The sequence below is a fragment of the Hylaeus anthracinus genome, unplaced genomic scaffold (genome assembly GCF_026225885.1).
Source record: "Hylaeus anthracinus isolate JK02 unplaced genomic scaffold, UHH_iyHylAnth1.0_haploid 12000, whole genome shotgun sequence".
Taxonomy (NCBI): domain Eukaryota; kingdom Metazoa; phylum Arthropoda; class Insecta; order Hymenoptera; family Colletidae; genus Hylaeus; species Hylaeus anthracinus.
In genome coordinates, this window is record NW_026534347.1 from 8,084,967 (window position 1) to 8,107,309 (window position 22,343).

Here is a 22,343-nt window from a genome sequence, read left to right on the forward strand (position 1 = left end):
GCTGCCGCGATGTAAACAAACCCGAGTTCGGCGCGGCGATGGGCCCATAGCACGAGTAAACTTGAATCGTTTCTATCTCAGTAACGAATGATCGTATCGCAAAACGGTAAAGGACTTTTTGATTCCTTATTTAACAAGCAATGTATCCAGGTGGGTCTCACATTTTTGTTATTTTTCTTTTTACAGAAAAATTAAGGGAATATTATTATTTTCAACAATTTCTCAAGACAATACTCATGATTTATTTTTTGCAGCCAAAATGATTGTTTACGAGTTAAGTACAATATTCTAGATCACGTCGAACAGGACAGGCTAAATTTTTTAACGTGATCGAGTCCGCACTGATGGTGCGAAGTAGTAAAAAGTGATTCTATTCTGTTCATCGATAATATCGGTTATAACGTGAATTGTTAATTTTAATAGAAAATTGACAAAATAACAGAATTTCAAACTTGAATCATTAATTTTTCTTCTAGTTTGTGAGTTTTATTTAATTTGTGAACTAATTTGTGATTCGGGAAACCCGAAAAAAATTGTAATGTTCAAAACAAGGAACTTATTGAAATTTGTCAGGATATCCTGTGATGCAAATGTTTATAACTTTGACAGTTAAACATTCTTTTAATATAATATGGTAAAAATATTTCGAAACTTTAAGCGACAAGAATATTAGCAAACATAATTGTGTTTTTTTAACCCAGAGATAAAAGAAATGCTCCCTGAAAGTATGAAAAAGGTGACGGGCACGGTTTAATCATAATAACTTCAATTGTTGGGGAACCGAGTGCCAGTGGATAATGAAACGAGACGTCAGAGGTGAACGAAGGCGCAAAAAGGACGGCGGTAACTTCGCGTTCCTCGTTTGGGCGCTTTTTCTTCGAGATTGCGGTGAAAGAGAAGTCGTATTTACAAAGTCAAGTCGTACCGCGTGTTAACCGAGTTTAGTCTTATTAGATCTCATAAATTGTAACGGAACGGAGGCTTGTATTATGAAAAAGTTTTGTTTTTTCGTTTCAGTAATTCCTCGATGCGAAATGTTTCCATAATAGATGCGGATTCGTAAATCTTCGCAAGGCTTTGCGTCGCGTAGTCTGCATGCGCGGAACACGGTGTGTGTAATGCGTGCCTGGATAATGAAAAATTCCTGAGTTTACAAATGGAAAACTACGCAGTCCGGCGAGGTGTAAATGTTGTCAAAATGATTTTTAATTATGAGAGCCAGTACGTGGAATTTGTTGGGAAGGAAAGATCTGACGAATGTGACCTGAATATTTTTCAAAATATTCGTTTGGGGATAGAAATACCTTTATACTTATTATTTTGTCAGGGAAAAAACTGGACATTCCATTTAAAAAATTGAAGGTAACCTAACCCCAGACCTGAATAGAATGAATTCATGAGTCGTTCAATTATTGGCTCGAAACAATGCAATGTTTGTAAATGAAAATTAATATTCGGTACTTCTCTCTATTTATCCTACTTAAATCGAATAGCCTGCATTAAGGACTACTGCAATCACGAATAAAATTCTCCCCTTAAAAGAATCCAAAGCGTTCCGCCATCTTGATTACAACCTTCCCTCTTCTTTATCAGTCGTTAGGACAGTTACATCGTTGCCCTAGCAATTCTCTTTATCTCTAATGACTGGATCGCGTAATTCTCGTGGACATTAGGAAACCCATTCGAATAATTTCAATAACTACCAACGCGAAATTATTCGAGCGAAGAGCTTTTCCCAGCGAGACGAAACACGCGTGACAGCGACGGCAGAAGGCGCGAAATGGTTGGGAGGGGATGCAGGGGGGCGGTTTAATTTCGTTAAGATACCTCGGCCGTTTGCGGTCCCTTGTTTCGGGGTGAATAGCGAGAGTGCGCTCAGGTTCTATGCAGGCGATATTTAAATGCTAAGCAGACTCGTGAACCACCGTTTCACCGGCTTCTTGACTTCTCCCGCGAACCGGGTAACCTCTGAATACATTTAGAAGTGTCTGCACCCTTTCCTTGTCACTTCAAAATATCATGCATTTGAGATACAGTTTGTAACGCGCTGCCTGAGAGAAAGAGTTTCCCTTCTGGAGTAGTCCCTCCACTCTTGAACAGTGTTTCTCAATCTCTTTAGTTTGCAAACTACGAGGAAAAGTGCTATGAGCCAGATGAAGGACGAAATTTCTTTTTTTTTTTTTTTTTATTTAATCTAATTATGTTTTAATCGAGGAAGAAAATTGTTTTTCGTTTGGGGTAGTAACGTATGTATTTATGTGGTAATGTTAACATGACATTAAGCTCATTCAATTTTTCTTTCTTTAGAATAAAGAAAGAGAATCTTTAGAGGTTCCCTACTTAATACATTTTAAGAATCTATTAAAAACGTATATTATCTCTACCACCGGAGAACCGCCAATTTAATTTAAAATTACTTCAAGGCCAAGAGCAAATAAAGAGAATTTCTGAATCAACAATCTGGAGATTAATTTTCTGCAAGATACAAAGTTCCATTTGAAACATTTTTAAACCGAAGAAGAAGTCTATTCAAACAAAACGTCCTTTGTTCGTTATAAGAAGCCCCGGTTGTACATTGAATCGAATTAAACGCGACATCGTTGCGTCAGTCAAACTTATACCTTGTCCTAGGGGGTGGCAATTAATTAAAATAATTGTAGAAGAAAGAATAAGAAGCAAAATAATTAGCAAAAGAGTGCAGGGTTTCGTATAATCCATTTTCTAATAAGCAATCAAGGAAAGTAAATACCCCCCCCCCCTCCCCTCCAACGACAAAATACATCCACCACGTCTGCATACGTGAAATTTCACGAGACTTGAAAACTTCTTCAATATTTGCGCCCCTTTCCTATAAATGAAACGTGTAAATGTGATTTCCACGAAAAGTTTCTTCGGATAGGAGAAAGAAATAGGTGAACCGAAGATACCACGATAATGGACTTGAAGGACCGCATGATGTTTTCATGAATTCCAAACTACAACCCTCATGGGGTGATAAGAGAGTCATGAGACCCTTCTATGCCCCTTCACCAGTGATAGTGTCCCTTCGTGAGGAAGTTGAGACCTATGGAGATGATAAGGGGATCGTCGAAAGGCGGCGTATTGTAGAGTGATAAGCAGTAGGTACTATACCTTTCTGGGGGTTATTGAATAAAACAGGGAAGAAGTACTGCCATCGATCAAAATTTGACGTCCCTCGCTTCATTCTTTTGCATTCTTCGTGTTTTCGAGTGCCCTTGATAGAAATCTGCAAGAAAGTTGCAAGATCACATTAGTTTGAATATGTGTGCTCGAATGTGTATGGGGGTTGATGTAGATTTTGGTTGAACACCTCAGAATTGGATTATCAGAAAATGTATTATAAATTAAATTTGGCATGTGTAGATTATGTATTGAATTCCATATGTATATTAGGTTGTCCCGAAAGTTTCTTTCGCGAATTGCACTCAATTATTTTATGTGGTCGTGTTTATATAAATAGACGATCTAATTTCATAGATACTCGTGTTGTAACAGTAATGGAGCAAAATGAATCGTGCACAATTCAGTAATGTAACATAAAACATAAAATATCGTGCATGTATTACTTATTAATAAAGCGAAAGAAACATTTGGGACAACCTAATACATACATGGGAATAGCATCGAACTTTTGAAAAAATTGAGTATTTGTAATATATGTATGCATTTGAAAAAATTGAGAAAATGTTACCTAACAGCGAAGGAAATATCTCTTTCTGTTACACGAGTTCAATTCCAACAAATTTTATTCGCGACACACTTTTATTTCGAACAGCATTCTTTCTCGTTCGAATTTATAATGTGAGAACTTTGATTACGAAACTTCTATTTCAATTATCTATTGAAAAAGTTCCGTAATTGTATATCGAACTACAGGAAAAGTAAATGTAAAATAACACAGAATAAAACAATGGTATTTTACAAATACTGATACTGATTGTCACAAAAAAATGCTTGTACAGATACATTATTTCATACTAAAAAATAATCTTAAAGTCCGTGTGCATTACAATTAACTGCGAAAAATCCAAAGAGTAATCAATGGAAGAAAAATAAATAGTTAACACTATAATAAGAATAAAGGTTCTCTGAAACTGTTACATGTCGAAAACAATTCCCGAACGTGTCAACATACACCGATTCGCGGCTGTTTTATATTCGTGTACCCCATCAAGCAACCTTTTCCAGTCGCTTGTATTTACATTAGCGTTTCTCGACGTCCGAGCAAAGACCAGGGGTTCACGTCGCGTATACCTCGTCTTAAAGTTGCGATTATGAATATTCAATATCTCCGGGTATAATCCTGGAAAGTGTGCCGCTGACATTAAAGATGCAACGAAATGCAACGAAATGCTAAGCGTAGCAAAACACGTCGCCCGTACTTCTGGCCCTTGGAATCACAAACTGTTTACTCGTTAATACCGTCTCGTTTTCTATACAAGAGGGACCAGGCAGAATTGATTTGAATTGCAATTGATATCCTCCGTCGCTCTGCGACTATTATTTAACATCGAGGCCGTCGATACGATTGTTATTGAGAATTTAAATCTCGGAACACCTTTCTGGATACTATTTATATAAATGAGAAATAAATTCCTTTTATAAATATAAAATATTGAGTTGTCTAGAAAGTCCGTGCTAATTTAAAAAAAAAATTCAAATACTTATCTAAACTTATCTAAATATCTTTCCTTGTACAATTTCGTACACGTACTTCTTTAATGACGCGATAATGACAATATTATTATCAAGAGTTCGTTGCGCTATAAGGTAACTTGTGTTGTCACTAATATTTATTACGTATTCAAATTAATGCTCGGTGGGGAATATCGGGGCGTATAAACGTTGCTACCCTAGGGGGTTACAATTTACATAACAGGGTGCATCGTATCAGCCGAATCTTCAAATACTTGTGGCCCTCGCAGAGTAGTAAGCTGAAAATCACGTCGTGCCTGAGGTGGTTAAGCTATCCAGGTCTTCGACGAATTGTTTCTGGCTGAACCTAATATTCGAGATAGCTGCCCTTATGGTCAAACTTCCGTCGTAGCACCACATTGCTGACACGTCGTAGCTGTTGGAATTCGAGTGCTTTGGGAAGGTTGTCTTGGGGTCCTGGTGAAGGAATAAATAATAAAAAGTTAGAAAAATATTTATGATAGACGTGGATTTATGTCGAAAATAGTTTCGTTTGGACTTTTACCAAACTGTACATGAATGAAATAATTTTTCTTGGAACCTTAAGAGTGACCTAACTTGTCAATGAGTGTTCCCATTGCTTGTATGATAATTTTCAAACTAATTAAGCAATCAAAACGATTAGAGAAGAGAACAGACTACATTAAAGTAAAGACCACTTCAAAATAGCCTGTTTCAAGTGGACACGTTTATCGCCAGGGATGAATACATCGAGAATTTATTCATTGGGCTCGCAAGTGCATGGCGGCCATGTCACTTTTTCCCCAGACTCGAGAAGATACGGCTGGGGGAGTCGCTAAACGAAACGCAATAAACGTTACCCTTATTACCCCGCGCCTGTGCCCCTCAACTATATTGCAACGGGTGCATTACGCCATATTGAACGACATCGTAGTAGGCATTAAACATATTAGACGGCTATACATCGGCTAGCAGAACGGCGAGACCGAACGTGAAGTAATTTATACGTGGTGGTACATAAAGGACGAAAGACCTCTTTGGAAACGTGATTTGATAGAATTGAACTTCATTCCGTCACGAATGATGGACATTGATAATGAATTTCGTAATTATACGTGCCCCTTTCCATCAATTGAGCGTCCGTTGGATTTTCTATTAATTAATTGAAATGGTATAAAGCATTACCATTATGTACGTGTAGATATTTAAATCGAATTAGATGATTGACACTAATCGTATTTCACGTGCCAAATTAACATCTGAATGGAAATTAAATTTATTTGATATTTAAAGAATACTATCGAATATCTGTTTAATGAAGATTATAGAAGAGCAGTGGAATGTTCTCAAAATAAATATTTTTAACAGTAAACCTATCACAACCGGTCAAATGACCGTTTAAATATTTTTATATACAGTTCTTATATGCTATATATCATTTGTATATAACTGTTTCATGCATCATTCAATTTAGTTCCACGTAAGATAGGTTTGCATTTAATTAAAAGAAGTCTCTCTAATTATTAATGAATTATTTGGTCTTCATCGAAGAATATCAGTCTTCCCTATATTTAATATTTTGTGTAGATTCTTAAACAGCAACCTCAGAAACTCCTGCGAAACTCTTCCTGTACTAATTATGTGTATGTTTGTTTATAAAAAAGCTACCCCGTCTGCCAGTTTCTGGAATCAACCTGCACACACAACGCGAGTGATTAGAATGCAAGATGTTCGCTTTCAGATCGCGATAACGTTAATTTAACGGCCAAATACGGATCAGCAACGTTTATGTGTCCATCGAGGGCCGTACCTCTGTCGATTTTGAGATCGAATCCAACATGAAATCGTACCACCGCGTGAACTCGAGGCCATTCCGTGAAATTGCTCGGGATTCCGAACCTGTTTGATACCCGATCGATAGAAAACACCTTCGAGCGGTGCTTTACGCGGCCCTCGCACATTCGACGCTATTAAGGTTAATTTTGTTCTTTATTACTATTACTTTTCGCTGAAACGAATATCCATTTCACTGTTTCAATACGTTGTATTTAATTGGCGTAAAGACAGTTATATAAACGTATTCATCTAAAACGAATTCGACATATTTAGTTTGAAAAATTAAGAATAAAACGAAAGAAAAAAGTTCTATAAACTTTGATAGATGTTTCATACTTCTGCAACATTGCATTGTATATTTCTTTGATGTTTTCTTCTGGACGAAGTTTGATACTCGTTTACTAAATAATAATTCATATGCACATCCGTGGCAAAAACGTATAGTAATCATAATTGATTACTATACGGTCAAAATTAGACTGTTTTTTACATTGATTCGAGCACCGTTTGTAGTACTAACTGGAGCTGAACGTTTTTAGTGCGCGAGGGGTCGTTACCAGAATTGTAAACATCTGATGAATTTATTAGTGTCCATTAGCCATACTAATAACGTCAAGTTTCCGAGCTTTATTGTACGTAACTGGTTCCAAACTTTAGGCAATAAATCGTTATGAAGTTCAATATTAAGGCCAACATTTGAATCGTGAATATATTCATGAAATAAACATCAATGCAAATAAGAAGGTACAAGTATTACGTTCTAAATATTAAACGATTTAATATGTAATTTACTTTAAAGAAAAATTAATATTATAAATTATTGACACATTGCACAATATTTCATGTAGGTATATATTGGGTTGTCCAGAAAGTTCATGCCAATTTTTAAGAAAAATTCAAAGGCACATTTAAATTTACTATATATTTATAGAATTACGTAAGTACCATTTTGTTCCATAACCTTTTCACCTTTTAAAGGATGTATACGTGTCATTTGTAGTCATCCATTCCGATACATTCAGACCTGTACCACCTACCAAAAATCGGCATGGACTTTTCGGACAAACCAATATTTAAATATAGACTGTTCTGGAGTCCTCAAAGATATGCATTCAACATAACTATCAATTTCCATCATCACTATCAATTCATCTATTATTAAAATGAAAATTGGCTAACTTTTGATCCCTACAGAACGAGACACACTTTTCGTCCCCAGAACAGAATTTAGAAATGCAAGAGTTTTCGATTTATAGTTAGAGACAGACTCCCAAGCGTTCATTTGGGAATGAGATACACATCCCCCTGTTCCTGACGAGATTTCCATCTTTGGACCGTGACGGTTCCCCAGCAGATAAACAAGCGGAACGAAACAGCGGAGGCTGCAAGACACGAGGGCAAAGTTGAACGTCATTTTATGCAAAGTTCATTAAAAGCAATTCCCTACTCCGCCTGGATTCCACGTTCCCCATCGATTCCACCGCAGGAGAAGTAACCTTCTAACCACGGCATTAAACTTATCCAACTTCATCCCCTGCCCTACTGCTGTCGTTTCTTCTCGCAGCCTTTGCTCTCCGCGCCCCTCTCCTAGAGTTAAAAAGTTTCAGCAGCTTTATCTATCCAACCTCTAGTTGTTCTTCCTCGCTTCATGATCTTCTGTTTTGCTTCCCTTTCGCCTCATTTTTCTTCCCTACGTTCGTCCAATCTCCTTGCCTTGGTTCCATCTTCTCCTCTGTCCTTATTCGACTAACTCTTGCCTTAACCCTTTCCTTTCTTTTTGGCCTCGTTCAACGACGTTGGCCAGCGATTTAACCGATCTCATCGGACGAGCAAGTACAGGATGAATCGAGGAAAAATTCAATTACGCTCGCTGGGAAAAGCATCGATTTCAGGCTTGGAATTTTTTAATATAAACAAGAAGGTTCGATTGTGTAGGTATTAATACATTTGAGGCAATTGTTGAAAATTAGCGATGATGTCTAATACTCGAAGTACAGAGGGATGTTTATAATAGAGATAGGAGTCTACTAAAGTACAGCAATTTTTTTGTTAATAGAACCCTTATTTTTCTGCAATTATTAATTCTGTATTACAAATTTCTCACCCCGTTGAGTCGAGTATTTTTTAACTCGTACATAAAAATTTAACGAATGCTGTTCCTTTAGTAGCGCTTCTTATTAATAACTGACCAAAAGTTTCAGCGTAACTTCCCTCAAGAAGAAGTTGGAAAAAAGGAACATACCGTCGGATGAGAAGATTGATTAATTACGAACGGGGAGTCATTAAATAACGAAACATCCGTTGATTAAAAAATAATTCTCGCAATTTCATTCCGGGTAATAGTTTCGTCGCAGAGTACCTTATTAACCATAGAATACGTTGTATACTTTGGGCCATCTATTATCTTAACTCCTTCGAACCGTAATCTTCTGGACAATAAAGTTAAGTCGAGGATAATTCGATATTCAGATTTCTAATAACAACTTTACGACAGGGAAAAGTAGATACAAAAGGGATTCTCGCTGAGATAACAGAAAGGAATTTATAACATAAAACGTTCGTACAAAATCCTTTTACCGAATTTAATGTCTTTTTAATACCTCGATGACGATTTTTTATAATAAACGAAGCAGACTCTGAATAAGTTTCTCTAGAACTTCATTTTAACCTAGGATAGTCATTTTAACCTCACGTAATATTTGTTTACTTAAAAGCATGCTTTAATTCACACGCATTATCCGTTGCGATAACGATACTAGATTATCATTATTGTTCTGGTTACTGTTGCTCTTACAATTATAGAAACTGTTACGGTCGTGTTTCGATCATCCAAGCATTTAAACGAAAACTGCCTCGCTCGTGATCGCAGCTACCGTTCCATACCCACCAATTTGGCGAAAAATATTCCGTACGTCGCGTTTATAACGGAGCAGCCATTCCAAGCGCTCGCCACAGCCCCGTGGAATGAATTCCAGTCGTAGCGTTAAGTAACACAGCGGATATTCTGGAATGTTTAACGCGGCGCAATAGAAAAGATCGTTTTCGGACCGATAATTCCGCGGTTCTCGGCACTCCGTGCCAGTTTTCACGGGTTCATTGAAACTCGGCGAAGTTGCCTGTCCCTTCCGACTAACGGCGTAATTGTTTGATGAAGTTGATAACACCGGGGTCACACGGTTCCAGTTTGTTTGCAGGCAATACGCAGGCCGCGGTCGAACACACCCCAGCTATCGGCGATAATTAACGAGACACTGACCGGAAAAAGAAGATCGACAGGGCCCTGTGGCGAACGATTAACAATGCGCGCGACGTAATTGTCGCGCGAAAGCAATTTCCTGATATAATATACACAGCGACTCCATTTGTTAATAAAGGGATTCGATATTGTTCGATCGGTTGAACAGAACTCGTCGATTAAATGGGAAATAATAATTCTGGGACGACTTTGTTATAAGTCTGTATTATTCGGGACAATTTTCGATGCTATTTGTTCTAACTATATATTAAATATTTTCGTGCATCATGGTTTTTTGTGTCTTCTCCCAGAAAAAGACACCGAGGTTTAGATTTTTATAAATTTAATATATCGGACCAATAAATATGTTTATGAAATGAGAATACAAATGAAATACATTCGCGAAATACATTTGTAAAATGAGAATATAAATGAAATACATTTACAAAATGTATTCATAAAATGAAATATTGTACAGATACAATTCAAAAAAAGAAAATAAACTTTACATGTAATTTTCTAGTACAATCTTCTCTCAAAATGCCAATTATCGTTTAGTCTACCCATTTGAAGCTCTCATATTGCAGAAATATATTTAATGAAATACATTTACAAAATGTATTCATAAATGAAATATTGTACAGATACAATTTTAAAAAAGAAAATAAACTTTACATGCAATTTTCTAGTACAATCTTCTCTCAAAATGTCAATTATCGTTTAGTCTACCCATTTGAAGCTTTCATATTGCAGGAATATATTTTCCCGCATCATTTTAACCCCACCGCTCTGCCTGGTCGCAAAATAGTTCTTCCTGCACACTTTAACGCCCAGAAGTAGGAAGATCATTGTCCTGCGAGCGAAAATATTCTTCCGTGCCGAGGTAGGCGTTGAAAGTGCACCGAAATTCGTTTAAACGGTACCGTGAGCCGGATTGCTTAAACAAGGGACTGGCGAGCTAACGAGGACGGTATCGATATTGTAAATTTTCGTGCTTTCGTGCCGGCTTAAAATGCACGGGAAGCTGCCGGTCGTATCTGGAAATGATATTTCGAAACGACGGATATCGTGAACGGTGGCGCGTTTAGTTTTTCCTCGCTGGGTGTATTCCAGCGTTCAGAGACGATTTCCACGCGAAACGCTTTCGCGTTTAGACTGGCAATCTCCGATCCAATTTGCCCACTCTAACGTCGTTTAATTTTTGTATACACACGCGTCGACGCTTATTTCGCTGCGTTTCGCTGTTGAATTAACCATGGTTCCAATCTGCCAGAAATTCGCGACGGCGATCCCACGCCGATCGATTAATACGCGTCACGCTTAACAATTATGTATTTCTAGGGGTGAAGTTTTGTTCCTTACTTATTTTCTGTTTTTAAACCAAAGCTTGATATTCCTTGTTCCTTCGCTGGATTCATTGTCGAATTTGAAACTGCAGATCGTTACCAGCCATTCTAAGCAATCTGGGGGCTATCTAGTTTCAAAAGGGGAGTAAAATTCTTAGTATCTTTTTATGGAACCTCGTACAAAGGTCGTTCAATAAGGACAGACAAAGCACATGAAAGTGCTATGCAATCTGGACCCAGAATAATGCATTTATGGTCATAAGTATTAGGATACGTGCTACGTTTGTACAAAATGAGATATTTATCGTACAATAACATTTTTCATTTTATTTATTGTATTTAATTAAAATATATGTTCAACTGTAAATATTTTTCATATATCATCTATTTATTATTTGATTTATAACTTCAATCCATTTTATTCATTCAAATGGACTGTCACGTCGTTACTAATCATCTGTTTATCTTTCATTGTCAAAGTCTTTGCATCTACAAAGTGTGAATCTTTCTGTATATTAGTCAGTATTTCCCCTAGCCATTTGCAATTGCTCCTGCCCCCTCCTCTCGACTATTTTCACTATCGAATTATGATTCATTCACGTTTTCCAACCTTTTCTTCGCTTTTAATATCGCGCACCTTTGTTCCACGTCCGTTCCACTTCCTTAGCCAGACTTCAATGAACGCATTAAAATTTTACAATGTATTTTCAGCTTACTCGTTTTACTTCTAAATCTGACGCGAACATCGCGACAATACGTTCACGACTTAATCGTTGCCTCCACTCTGGCCTGCACAAATTCTCGTTATTATTTTCTATTCTTGGAATACCGTATTGTACGGAACGAAAGGAATTGAAAAGATTCTTGTTAACAGTTGTGATTATTGTTAGCCCCTGTGATAAGAAATCCATTCTTTCGCTGATATCAACCGGTGCGAGGAGAATGTCGACTTTCCGAATTAATTGATAACGGATTCATCCGAATAGAATGTGAATGAATGATAGATTAAAGTTTTCCATTGTGTTTCGAATCGACTAGAAATTGAACAATTTTAAAATCTCCATGGATTCCATTTCACATGTACAATTGTTTCTGTGTAACTTTTCTATAACGTTGAGGATAAATAATTACGAATTTTAAATTCCTCGAAACCTGTCGAACAATTTCTTGTTAATAATTTAATTACCAGAGAATCTCTTAAAATTGATTCTCTTTTGTCTTAAGGTATTCATTGGGAGATATCTTATATTTTACTTAAAATAAATAGCTTCGCATATCTCATTATTTAAATAAAAATAAACTATAATCAAACTCTTCTCGAGTCTTCCAAGCCCCCTTTAAAATTGCTTTCAAACTCATGTGGTCCCAACAACGTCTCGCGACCCAATTTAAACGTCTTCAGAGCCAAGACGACGAGACACGTAAGAACCTGTAAAGTTTCGTTTCAATTCGAGGCTGATCGCATCGCAAACATCTGAGCGTTCCGTACATGTGTTCAAGTATTGAAGAGCCGGAGTCGAGGTTCCGTTGCGGTTGTGTACACGGCTTAAGGTACGCACGCATCGCGCTCAAAGAACCTCTCTCCGCATTTGAATTATTCCTCACCGCGGCCAAAGCTGTTAAGATTACCGTCCGTAGAAACGCTCATCTACGTGTAGAAACACTCAACGTGTCTTTGAACGTTTCCGTCTGGCGTAACGCCGTCTATTTTGTTTCCTGTATGGACGTACGTACAGTCGCCCATTACCCAGCCTTAAACGAGGACTTCTGCAAGCTTTATCCCCCTAAATATCTGCGATTCTTGCCGTCGGCAACGCCTCTATCATCTCCCTATTTGAGTGGCATGTTTCCCGCGGCTCGGCGTGCAAGGTCTCGACCTTAATTTATCAAAGGCTGATACGCGACCCTGTGCAGCCCCCCATTCATCTTCGAGTTGGCTTCGAGCTGCTGTTAGAAATTCCGAATTAGAATTCCGAACGTGTGCTTCGTTCCCCCGAGGAAAGTCTTTCGAAACCGTGAAAAACGGCGGAATTTGATAGGACCCGAGGCTCGACAAGCGGCAGTGGGGCGAATTTAACGATGTACGTGCGAACACGTTCGCGGGTGAGTTTATGTTAAATAACTACGGAGGGTCAGGAAAGCATCTGCACAGTCACTTTTTTTAAGAATGGAAAGGAATAGTACGTTAATCGAAGCAGTAGTATGTACTATGCGGGGACGAGATGTTGGATAGTAAGTCTGATTGGTAATCTCCTTGATTATATTACACTATGGAATTCTCTTTTATGAACTCTACTATACTGTTGAATTTCATGGCACGATCTTAGTTTCTCGTCATCAAATATCAGCTCCTCTTCGCAATAATATGAAGTAGTAGAATGTACTATGCGGAGACGAGAAGTTTTCTAGTGAATTCTACAGTCTCGATCAAACCTACTGACCAATTTCTCATCTCTCCACAGTTCATGTTTTAATACTTCCGTAAGTAGTGTGAATACATCATAGTGTGAGTATTTTTTACAAACTTAACTTTCGAACAAAATGGTCTTGTACCACTTTGGTAATAAAAAATAGATATCCCTACAACTCATGCATTTGTTAGTGCAAAATGGCCTCACACCACGTTCCCAATGAAAATTGCAAGCATTGACCATCCTTCGAGGGTTCCAGGCGTAGATGGCACCAACTTGGCACGAGTTTCAGCGACCCTGTGTACATTCTCGAGCAGATATCGGGGGATTAAGTGAAACGGTCGAAGGCGGAGGGGGGCGAAAGGAACAGCACGGCTCAAATAAATTTGGACGGTACGTCGACTTTGCTTCCGCGTTCACATCCTTTCCGCGTGTAACAGAAATATCTTTCTCCCAGGAATTAATAGGGCGTCGTGACGCTGCATCGCCGCCGAGCCATTTTAAGTCGAACAATATCTTGCGGCCCTGGCTTGCGAGGATTCATGGAACGTTCCATTTTAAGAGACACTCGAGCTAACTCGGAATCCCACGCAATATAGGAATTCTTTTTAGTTTCGAGGGCGAGTGCTTCGATAATTCGTGTTTTGGGCGCATCTTTAATTACGTCGAGATTGGTAACATCGTTGAGCAATATTTTGTTTTATTTAGAAAAGATTGAGTGACAATATTTGGTTTTTTGAAATTTACATTATTAATTCCTTTTTAAACGGCAGAATAATAAATATAATGGATATTTTATAAAGATATATAAATATTAATATATCTTTATGCCGGGACCATGAACGTGAAAATCTACAATTAAGAAGCGATTAAATAAGAAGGTATTCGATCCACGCGAGTTGTAACGGTAATATTCATGATTTCTTATAAATAAATATACTTTCGTTTATCAACGAGCTGAGAACACAATAATTTCTATAGTCAATGACTTATGTGATTTCTTAAAAATAAATATGGTTCCGTTTTATCGACGAGCTGAAAATAAAATAATTTGTACTTTAATACCCATCAAGATTTAGGAAGCGTGTTAATTTCGTGTTCTGTCACCGAACAAGAGCGCTTACGCGATTATACCGCCGTGCGAGTCGACATTTCGTGCATTAGGTCGCTAAAACGTTACATTACACACGAAAGTGCCAAGTCATAGCGCAGAATGCAAACAGCCATTCGCGTATGTTCGCCTTTCACCCCGATAAGGGTGGAGTCTTGCGCGATTAAAGCTATATTACTCTAGCTATAGGATTATGATAACTGAGTTTCCTTATCGCCAATGAACGCCAGATTACACTAGGCAAAATGGGACATCGTGCATTTTGAACACGAACGTTTAAAGACAACCATTTAGACAACTTAATGCGAACGTATTAACACGAATAACCTGATTTTATAATTTAAATGGCGCATTCGCATGCAGTAGCCGATTCGAAAAGCATTGGTTAATATGCAAATGAACTCTCACCGAATTATGACCAATCCATAGGATGCATCCCTCGAATAAAAGAAAATTTAATTTTGCAGCATCAATATTCAGTGTTATTCATTCCCTAGTAATTTAAAGTATCGCTAATATATGCTTCAATCCATCGAATAATCCAGCGGAGCCAGAAATTTAATAATATTCGAACGTGACACAGGCCTGGTTGATTATAAATCAACACTTAATCCAATAGCTTTAAATGCGTCGGATTAAACTACTGCAAAATTGGTTGGTTCACTAGTTTCGCGATAGAATTTTAAATGTGACACACTTTATGCATTTATGACTTGCAATAATATACATAAAATACACATAATCTTGAATATATTCTGGAATTAATGCAATAATATTTTTATTTCATTTTGCGTAATTGCATATACCTTCTGATTATGTTTAGCATATATTTATTATACTAGTTTGTATATTTATTATATGAATCCATAAAATTCATTAGATGATACATCCCTTTTTGACGACGAATAATTTTATTAAATTTAAACAGAATGTACGTTGAAAAAGGACACAGAAAGAAGGAAGAAAAATCATCGAATCTTTTATTCGGCCCGATAGAATTACTAGGTATCAACGAGTTACGTGTCACAAGAAATCGAACGTGTGACATCCTTTCCATTCTCTCGCCATCAATAGACACTAACTCGTCCAAGTCCGCTGAAAACGGACAAAAAATTCGCCGGCTGTCGCGTAGCAGCCATTATCCGTTCCGGTTTTTAGCAACGACGAGGAATCAATGCCCGTCTAAATCGAGAATGCAACGGGGCGTCACGTAGCTCGCGTCTGAAAGCCAACTACGTGTTCTTTCGTCTTTCACGTTACACATTTACCCCTGGAAACCTTTCAACCGACGGGGTTACCGGAGGTACCTGTTCGGAATCGGTTACTCGAATCACGAACAGGTTTCTTACGTTGCAACGCCGCGGGCCTATTTAAATAAAAGTCGCGGTTCGCTTAACACGTATTTGCTCCACTGGTTTGATCGCGTGCACGTTAGGCTTCTTTCAATCATGCTCTTTCATTTCTGGAGTATACGTTTCTTTTGTCGGTTAATTGGCGAAATTGCTTCCTGCGTTTTACATAGACAGTGACATCTGATGTTCGAGGGATGATCGTTAGATAGGAACTCTTCGTTCGAATGAAATCGTGAGGTAAAATTTGTTAAGCTCCTTCGAAGTTTGCTGATAAGCATTTGCTTCAGTGTTTGTTACACATTTTTCACGAAGAAACATAAATAGATGATGCAAAACTTCAGTGTGTATCTGAAGTAAACTTACTATTTATTTATAAAGGAGAATTATACTTTTAAGAGTGCACATACAGTCAGACTTAAGGTACTCGTACACTATATGTCTATTGAAGAAATTTGTCTAAATTAAATGATAGATTTAATGTTTACACATGAACTGACGATATATTACTTGTAAAAACAAAGTGTGGAAACCAATCAGTTGGTACTCCAACGTAACAAAATGATGAGTAAATATTTCTACTCGGAATGATAAATATGTGAATGTAAAGTTGCAAAATTAATTTCTACCCTTAAAGACAGGGGGATATTTTCTGGTAAAAATACTATGAAAAACCACATGACGCTTGCCAAAAACCTTCAAATTAAGACATGCCAGTCAAAGAGTAAAGATTCTAAGAGATGCTCTCGATATTCCCTAGCATGAAACTACTCTTGTCTATATTGGCTCGCGGATGCTTCCCATTAATCATGAAACGTATCACGCACGGACGATCCCATACTCCTCCAGTCATGGCTTCTTTTCATTACAAGTATTCCTGTTCTTATTGGAACGGTGCCGATGCCAAGACAGGATGGCGTCTACCGCACTTTCGACGAACATATACGCTAATCGTGATCAGCTTTCGTGAAATTTGGGGCGTTAAGTCTTCCACCCATTTTCTTTTTTTTTTTTGTGCCCGAAAACCGTTCGCGGAGAGTTCGGAAACTTCCTCGAAAAGTTTCGTCAGCTTCGTAGAAAGGGGGACATCGGATAAAGGATGGGAGGCGACCACAGCGCCGATTCTTTGTTTCGTTCAATGTATTTGCCGTCTTACGGTGCTTAATTATAGTTTAATTAAAATCCGTGCACGCCGCCCGTGGGAAAGTTTCAGAAGTTAATCCCCGGCAGAGTCGACGATACTTTCATATTAGCGAGGCACCCGGCCGTTCCGCGGACCGCTAAAATAAAACGAGTTAATTACATTATGGCACCGACGTGCCGCGCTACGACGCCACCACGGTTTAACCAACCGAATACCAGCGCGCATTTGCGATTTTATGACACGGAACGTCCAAGTGTTTCCAACGGTACCTTAATCGTTCGAAAAATCACCGATCGAACCTGTGAATTCCGAACGAGTGCAATTTTTCGACATTGCCAGTTTGACAGATGTTGGATAATATGTCTGACCATTACTCGATGTTTCTACTTACGTCAGTGTTTGTACAGTTGTATTATTTAAACCATTGGATCAAATTAAAGGAGTTACCTTAGTTCAGAGTAAATTAAAAGGTCGCGTTTTTTAAAGAATCGGTTTTGAACATTCTTGGATAGGTGTGCGATTTAGTATCTACGCTTTGGATAGTGTGTCTGATCATGACTCGCTGTTTCTACTTACCCCTGTATTATGTAAACCCTTGGATCAAATTAAAGCAATTTCCTTAGTTCAAAGTACGTTAAAAGGTCGCAATTTTTAAAGAATCGCCGTCGTTAATATGTCTCACCATTACTCGCTGTTTCAGGATCCAGAATATCCTTCTCGAATTCCTCGAGTCCCAGAGCCATTTTCATTCTCTTCCTCGAACACATTGATTCACGCATGATCTGTGTAGCGTCACGGATCAAAGTGCATCTGTTTTGTGGTTTGTAGCTCAAAGTTCGTGACCAGTGTGATCCGTATCGGCATTAACGTGTCTCGTGACGCCTATAACGCTTGGCAAGTGTTTGTCGACGTCGATACCAGGTTCAACGGGACGCGTTATGACACGTATTAGGTATTATAGGATCACCAGATATTAGGTCCGATAAATCCTGTGTCAGCAGTTTTCTATCCCGTAGGCTCGTGGCCATCTGTTTCCAGTTTCACAGATCTTGCACGGTCCTAATTGATCCTGATTAGCGTGTCCTCTCCTGTATTAGGCTTAGCTTGTCTGTAATCATGACATTTCCTACGTGTTCAGACTTTAGGAACACCCTGTATTTTTGTTAACTTCCGCGGCGTATTATCTCTAATCCTAGTGGGACGATAGTCTGCGTTGCACACCAAGTTTGAGCAACTAAAATTTGAGTTTCAGTAAGTAAATTTATGGACTAATGACGTTTGGTGTATTATTAAGTTATAGAATACGGGCTCTATAATTACTCGAACTCGGTGTGTGGCACGAAGTCACGCTACGGTAGAGTTACGGTTAAGTGTATCCTACATTACGTACACTACCATTGGGAATTTCGAGCTCCTTGGATATTTAAATTTGGTTAGACGTTAAGTTGGAGTGTTATTTAAAAAATGGTGGACGCACTGACTTAAAGATAAATTTCAGAATCGTATTGAATCGATTCGTGATTTTCTGGATACATTGTGTTTCAGATGACAGCAATGTCGAGGCAGCGGTACGCGAACCGCACCAGCGGGAACAGATAAGGAAGGGAGGAGCCACGCGTCGGGCAATCATGTGTAGTGTCATGTGGCTCCTTCGGCTCCTAACGATTTGCTGCCTCGTTTATCTATCGGCGTCCGACTCCCACACAGGTACGTGCAATTTACATCTTACGAGTGCTACTTCAACGCTTTCAGCCGCGATACTATCATTTTAATTATTCGAAGGGGATACAGTGTTGTATTTCAGTTAGAGCCATTTAATTACTCTAGTGGCACCTGAATTATCTAAACCTCTGGATCAAATTTGAGCAGATACCTGGTTCTTGTTGATCACAAGAGTAAAAATAGTTTAAAAGCTCTCATCTTTAAAAATATCGATTTTGAACATTTTTGGGTAGATGTAGGATTTAGTATCTACACCTTGGTTAATATGTCTGACCATTACTCACTGTTTCTACTTACACCTATATTATTTAAACCATTGGATCAAATTGAAGCAATTACCTTAGTTCAAAGTAACTTAAAGGATCGCGTTTTTTAAAGAATCGATTTTGAAAATTCTTGGGTAGGTGTACGATTTAATAGTTGCGCCTTGGTTAATATGTCCGACCATTACTCGCTGCTTCTACTTACGTCAGTGTTTGGAACGTTGACCGTGATATGGTACTACATGTTTCCATCGATCTTGCTATCATCTTGCTAATTAAAACTGTTCGAGGCATGCGATACCATCATCAATCTTTAAGAACACTAACACAAGTAGAAATAGCAAGTAATGGTCAGACACAGTAGCGAAGTAGAGTTCTTCGCATATTCGCTGACACTTTTCTCGAAAACGAAACTTCTTAGACAAGATTTTTATTTTACATTTATGTTTGCAATTTTGTTGTACATTGTATGCGCCATGAATATTAATCAACGCTGCAATGGTAAAAAATTGAAATAAAATTGGTTTAACAGTTATTAAATTACAAACTCGTGTAGCAAGACAATAAATTCTATTAATATTGCTGCATTGTCATGTAAATATTGTAGAAATTCTCACGAATGGTTTTAGAAGGATATAAAATAAAAATACAAATGCGATATAATTACTGAAAATTGGAAGCATCCCACTGCAGAGATGGAGTAGAATTTTATTTTGGTAGATGATGTATAGAAACCTGGTATAGCAATTTATTAGAAACATTCGTTCGATCGAATAGCTATTCGCGCAAGTCTTTATTCCTCCACTATAAAACAGACTTTGATTTTTATATATCGAACTTCAATTTTTATTAAACAAACAACGAATCGAAAATTGTTTATCTTTCGTTCGTTATCGAAGTACTTTATCTAGACGAGAATTTTTCCCATCTCCTAGCCATAGTGTTTCGTTTGGAACGTTCCAGGCGTGCGTATACAGCGATAACGAAAGCCGTGGATGTAGATCCCAATTATTCTATACTCCTTTTACGTGGACACGTGTGCTTTCGTTACTCTAGCAAACAGTGCGCTGTACTACGCTGTGATTTCTTTCAATTGTTCTACACGAAATTGTCACTATTATTGTCCCAAAAAAATGTAAAGAAATCACTTGGTGGAAGATCGAGACAAAGGAGCCATGAGGGAACCAGTATGAGAATTAAATGTTGCAAATATAAACGAATATGATATACTATATTAACCAAGTTTCAACACGTTACATAATACAGAAATAAAAATATTTTAATATAGTTCATATTTTATATTGCGGTATATAATATAGAATACTATTATTAGTAATAATAACACTATTAATAATACTAATAATAAGTAGAATAATATTATGATATTATTACAGTCCTGAAACTTGATTGTTAAGGTTAAATATTGTTTCCCATTGATTTCTCATCAGCCATTCATCATGGTTGCCTCGCCAATGATTTCGAGCTACAGCCCTTGATAAAGGCGAAATTATTGACGAAGTCGTTGTTATATCAATAGCTCTGCCTCGAAGGCCATTACTCAAAAACGGATAAATGGGTGACAGGAAGCCCCCAATAAGCGTAATCAACACAATTGAGAAGATCAAGGGTTCTGCGTTGGCTTGCATTCCGGTTGACATTCGACCAACGCGCAAACGCGCTTATTCTCTCATTAATCAAGGCTGAACGACGTGAACGACCATAGAGGATCGTATCGAGAGTATCAAATCGCTCGAACAGTCGCGACGAGAGCTGTTCAAGTGCCTAGAAGCGTAGATACCGTAGAATCTCACCCATAATGACGTCAACTAGGGCCTGCATCTTGATGAATAATCCATGGTTCTCACGTAGCCATTCTGCGAGGCAAAATGAGGCCGACCACTCGCGAATCTGCTAGCTGTAGTACTAGGTACTTTGTTCTTACAGTGACTCCCAGAAATATTCGGACACTAGTGTATAGTTAGCTTTATGATTTAATATCGTAGTTATTAAAAAAGCAATCGTCTTCGTTACTTTTTCCAATAATGAGTCATTTATTAATGTTATTAAGGATGTAGACATTAATTCAAAAATTTACATAAATTACATAATAGCAATAAACAAACGAAAGAATATCAGATTTTCGGGTACGATAAAACACGGAGGAGGTATTGTAATAGTGTGGAGACGCATTTCGACTTCCGGCGTTGGCAATTTAATTTTTATCGATTGCATTATGGTTAAGAATGCTTATTTGAATCTTTTAAAAAGCAATTTAAAACAAAGTGCAGAAAAAATGGGGATTGTTGAAGATTTTAAATTTTACCAGGATAATGATTCTAAACATAAGTCGCGCATTGTCTAAGAATTTTTATTGTATAATTGGCCCAAAGTCCTTCATCCACCTCTACAATCACCAGACCTTAACCCTATAGAAAACTTATGGGATAAGTTAAACTAACGAATTCGCAAGATACCCATTCGTTTCAAAGAAGAACTTAAAATTAGGCTTCAAGAAGAATGGGCATCCATTTCGACAGAATATTAAAAAAAAATAATTTCTAATATGCCGAATCGATTGAGACATATTATAAGACAAAAGAGATTTGCGACAAAATATTAATGTGGAACATATAATGTTTAATTTTAATTAATAAATGTTATTCCTCGTAGTGTCCGAATATTTTTGTGACCCGAAAATGCGGTATTCCTTCGTTTGTTTATTGTTATTATATAATTTATGTAAATTTTTGAATTAATGTATATATCTTTAATAATGTTAATAAATGATTTATTATTGGAGAAAGTAACGAACACGATTGCTTTTTTAATAACTACGATATTAAGCCATAAAGCTAACCATACACTGGTGTCCGAATATTTCTGGGAGTCACCGTATTTATTTATTGTAAGAAGTAACGCTTTAAAACTCGGTTTTCTTTCTTATTTATAATAATATGAACAATTTAATTAGAATATAGCTAAAAGAATTTTGTTTGTTATATGGACCTACATTGATTATGTATTTTATTATCATTAAAATTTGGAAACTTTAATATAGGTTAATATTGAGCAAATGTGAAGTTCATTATTCCTCATTTAAGTTTCAAAGCAAAGTTGCAGGGAGATTAAGTGAGAACATTTAGAAACAGGATAGTTTTCTTTTTCGTTCCCAGGGCGAGTAAAACAAACTTCCAAAGTTTGACCACTTATTTTCTGGAACACTACGTTAATCCTTTCAATCATTAAATC

General features: G+C 37.5%; 1 protein-coding gene across 4 annotated transcripts in view; it reads left to right on the forward strand.

Moving 5' to 3' along the window:
* Nucleotides 1-22,343, forward strand: part of LOC128890183 (zwei Ig domain protein zig-8-like) — a 290,530-nt gene that overhangs the window by 219,450 nt on the left and 48,737 nt on the right. For all 4 annotated transcript variants that reach the window (XR_008460569.1, XM_054148463.1, XM_054148465.1 and 1 more), the window contains one exon: nt 18,655-18,816. Coding sequence is in view for 3 of the 4 variants with exons in the window: in XM_054148463.1 (XP_054004438.1) it covers nt 18,738-18,816 (79 nt within the window). In the remaining variant the exon portion in view is untranslated. The remainder of the gene's footprint in view (nt 1-18,654; nt 18,817-22,343) is intronic.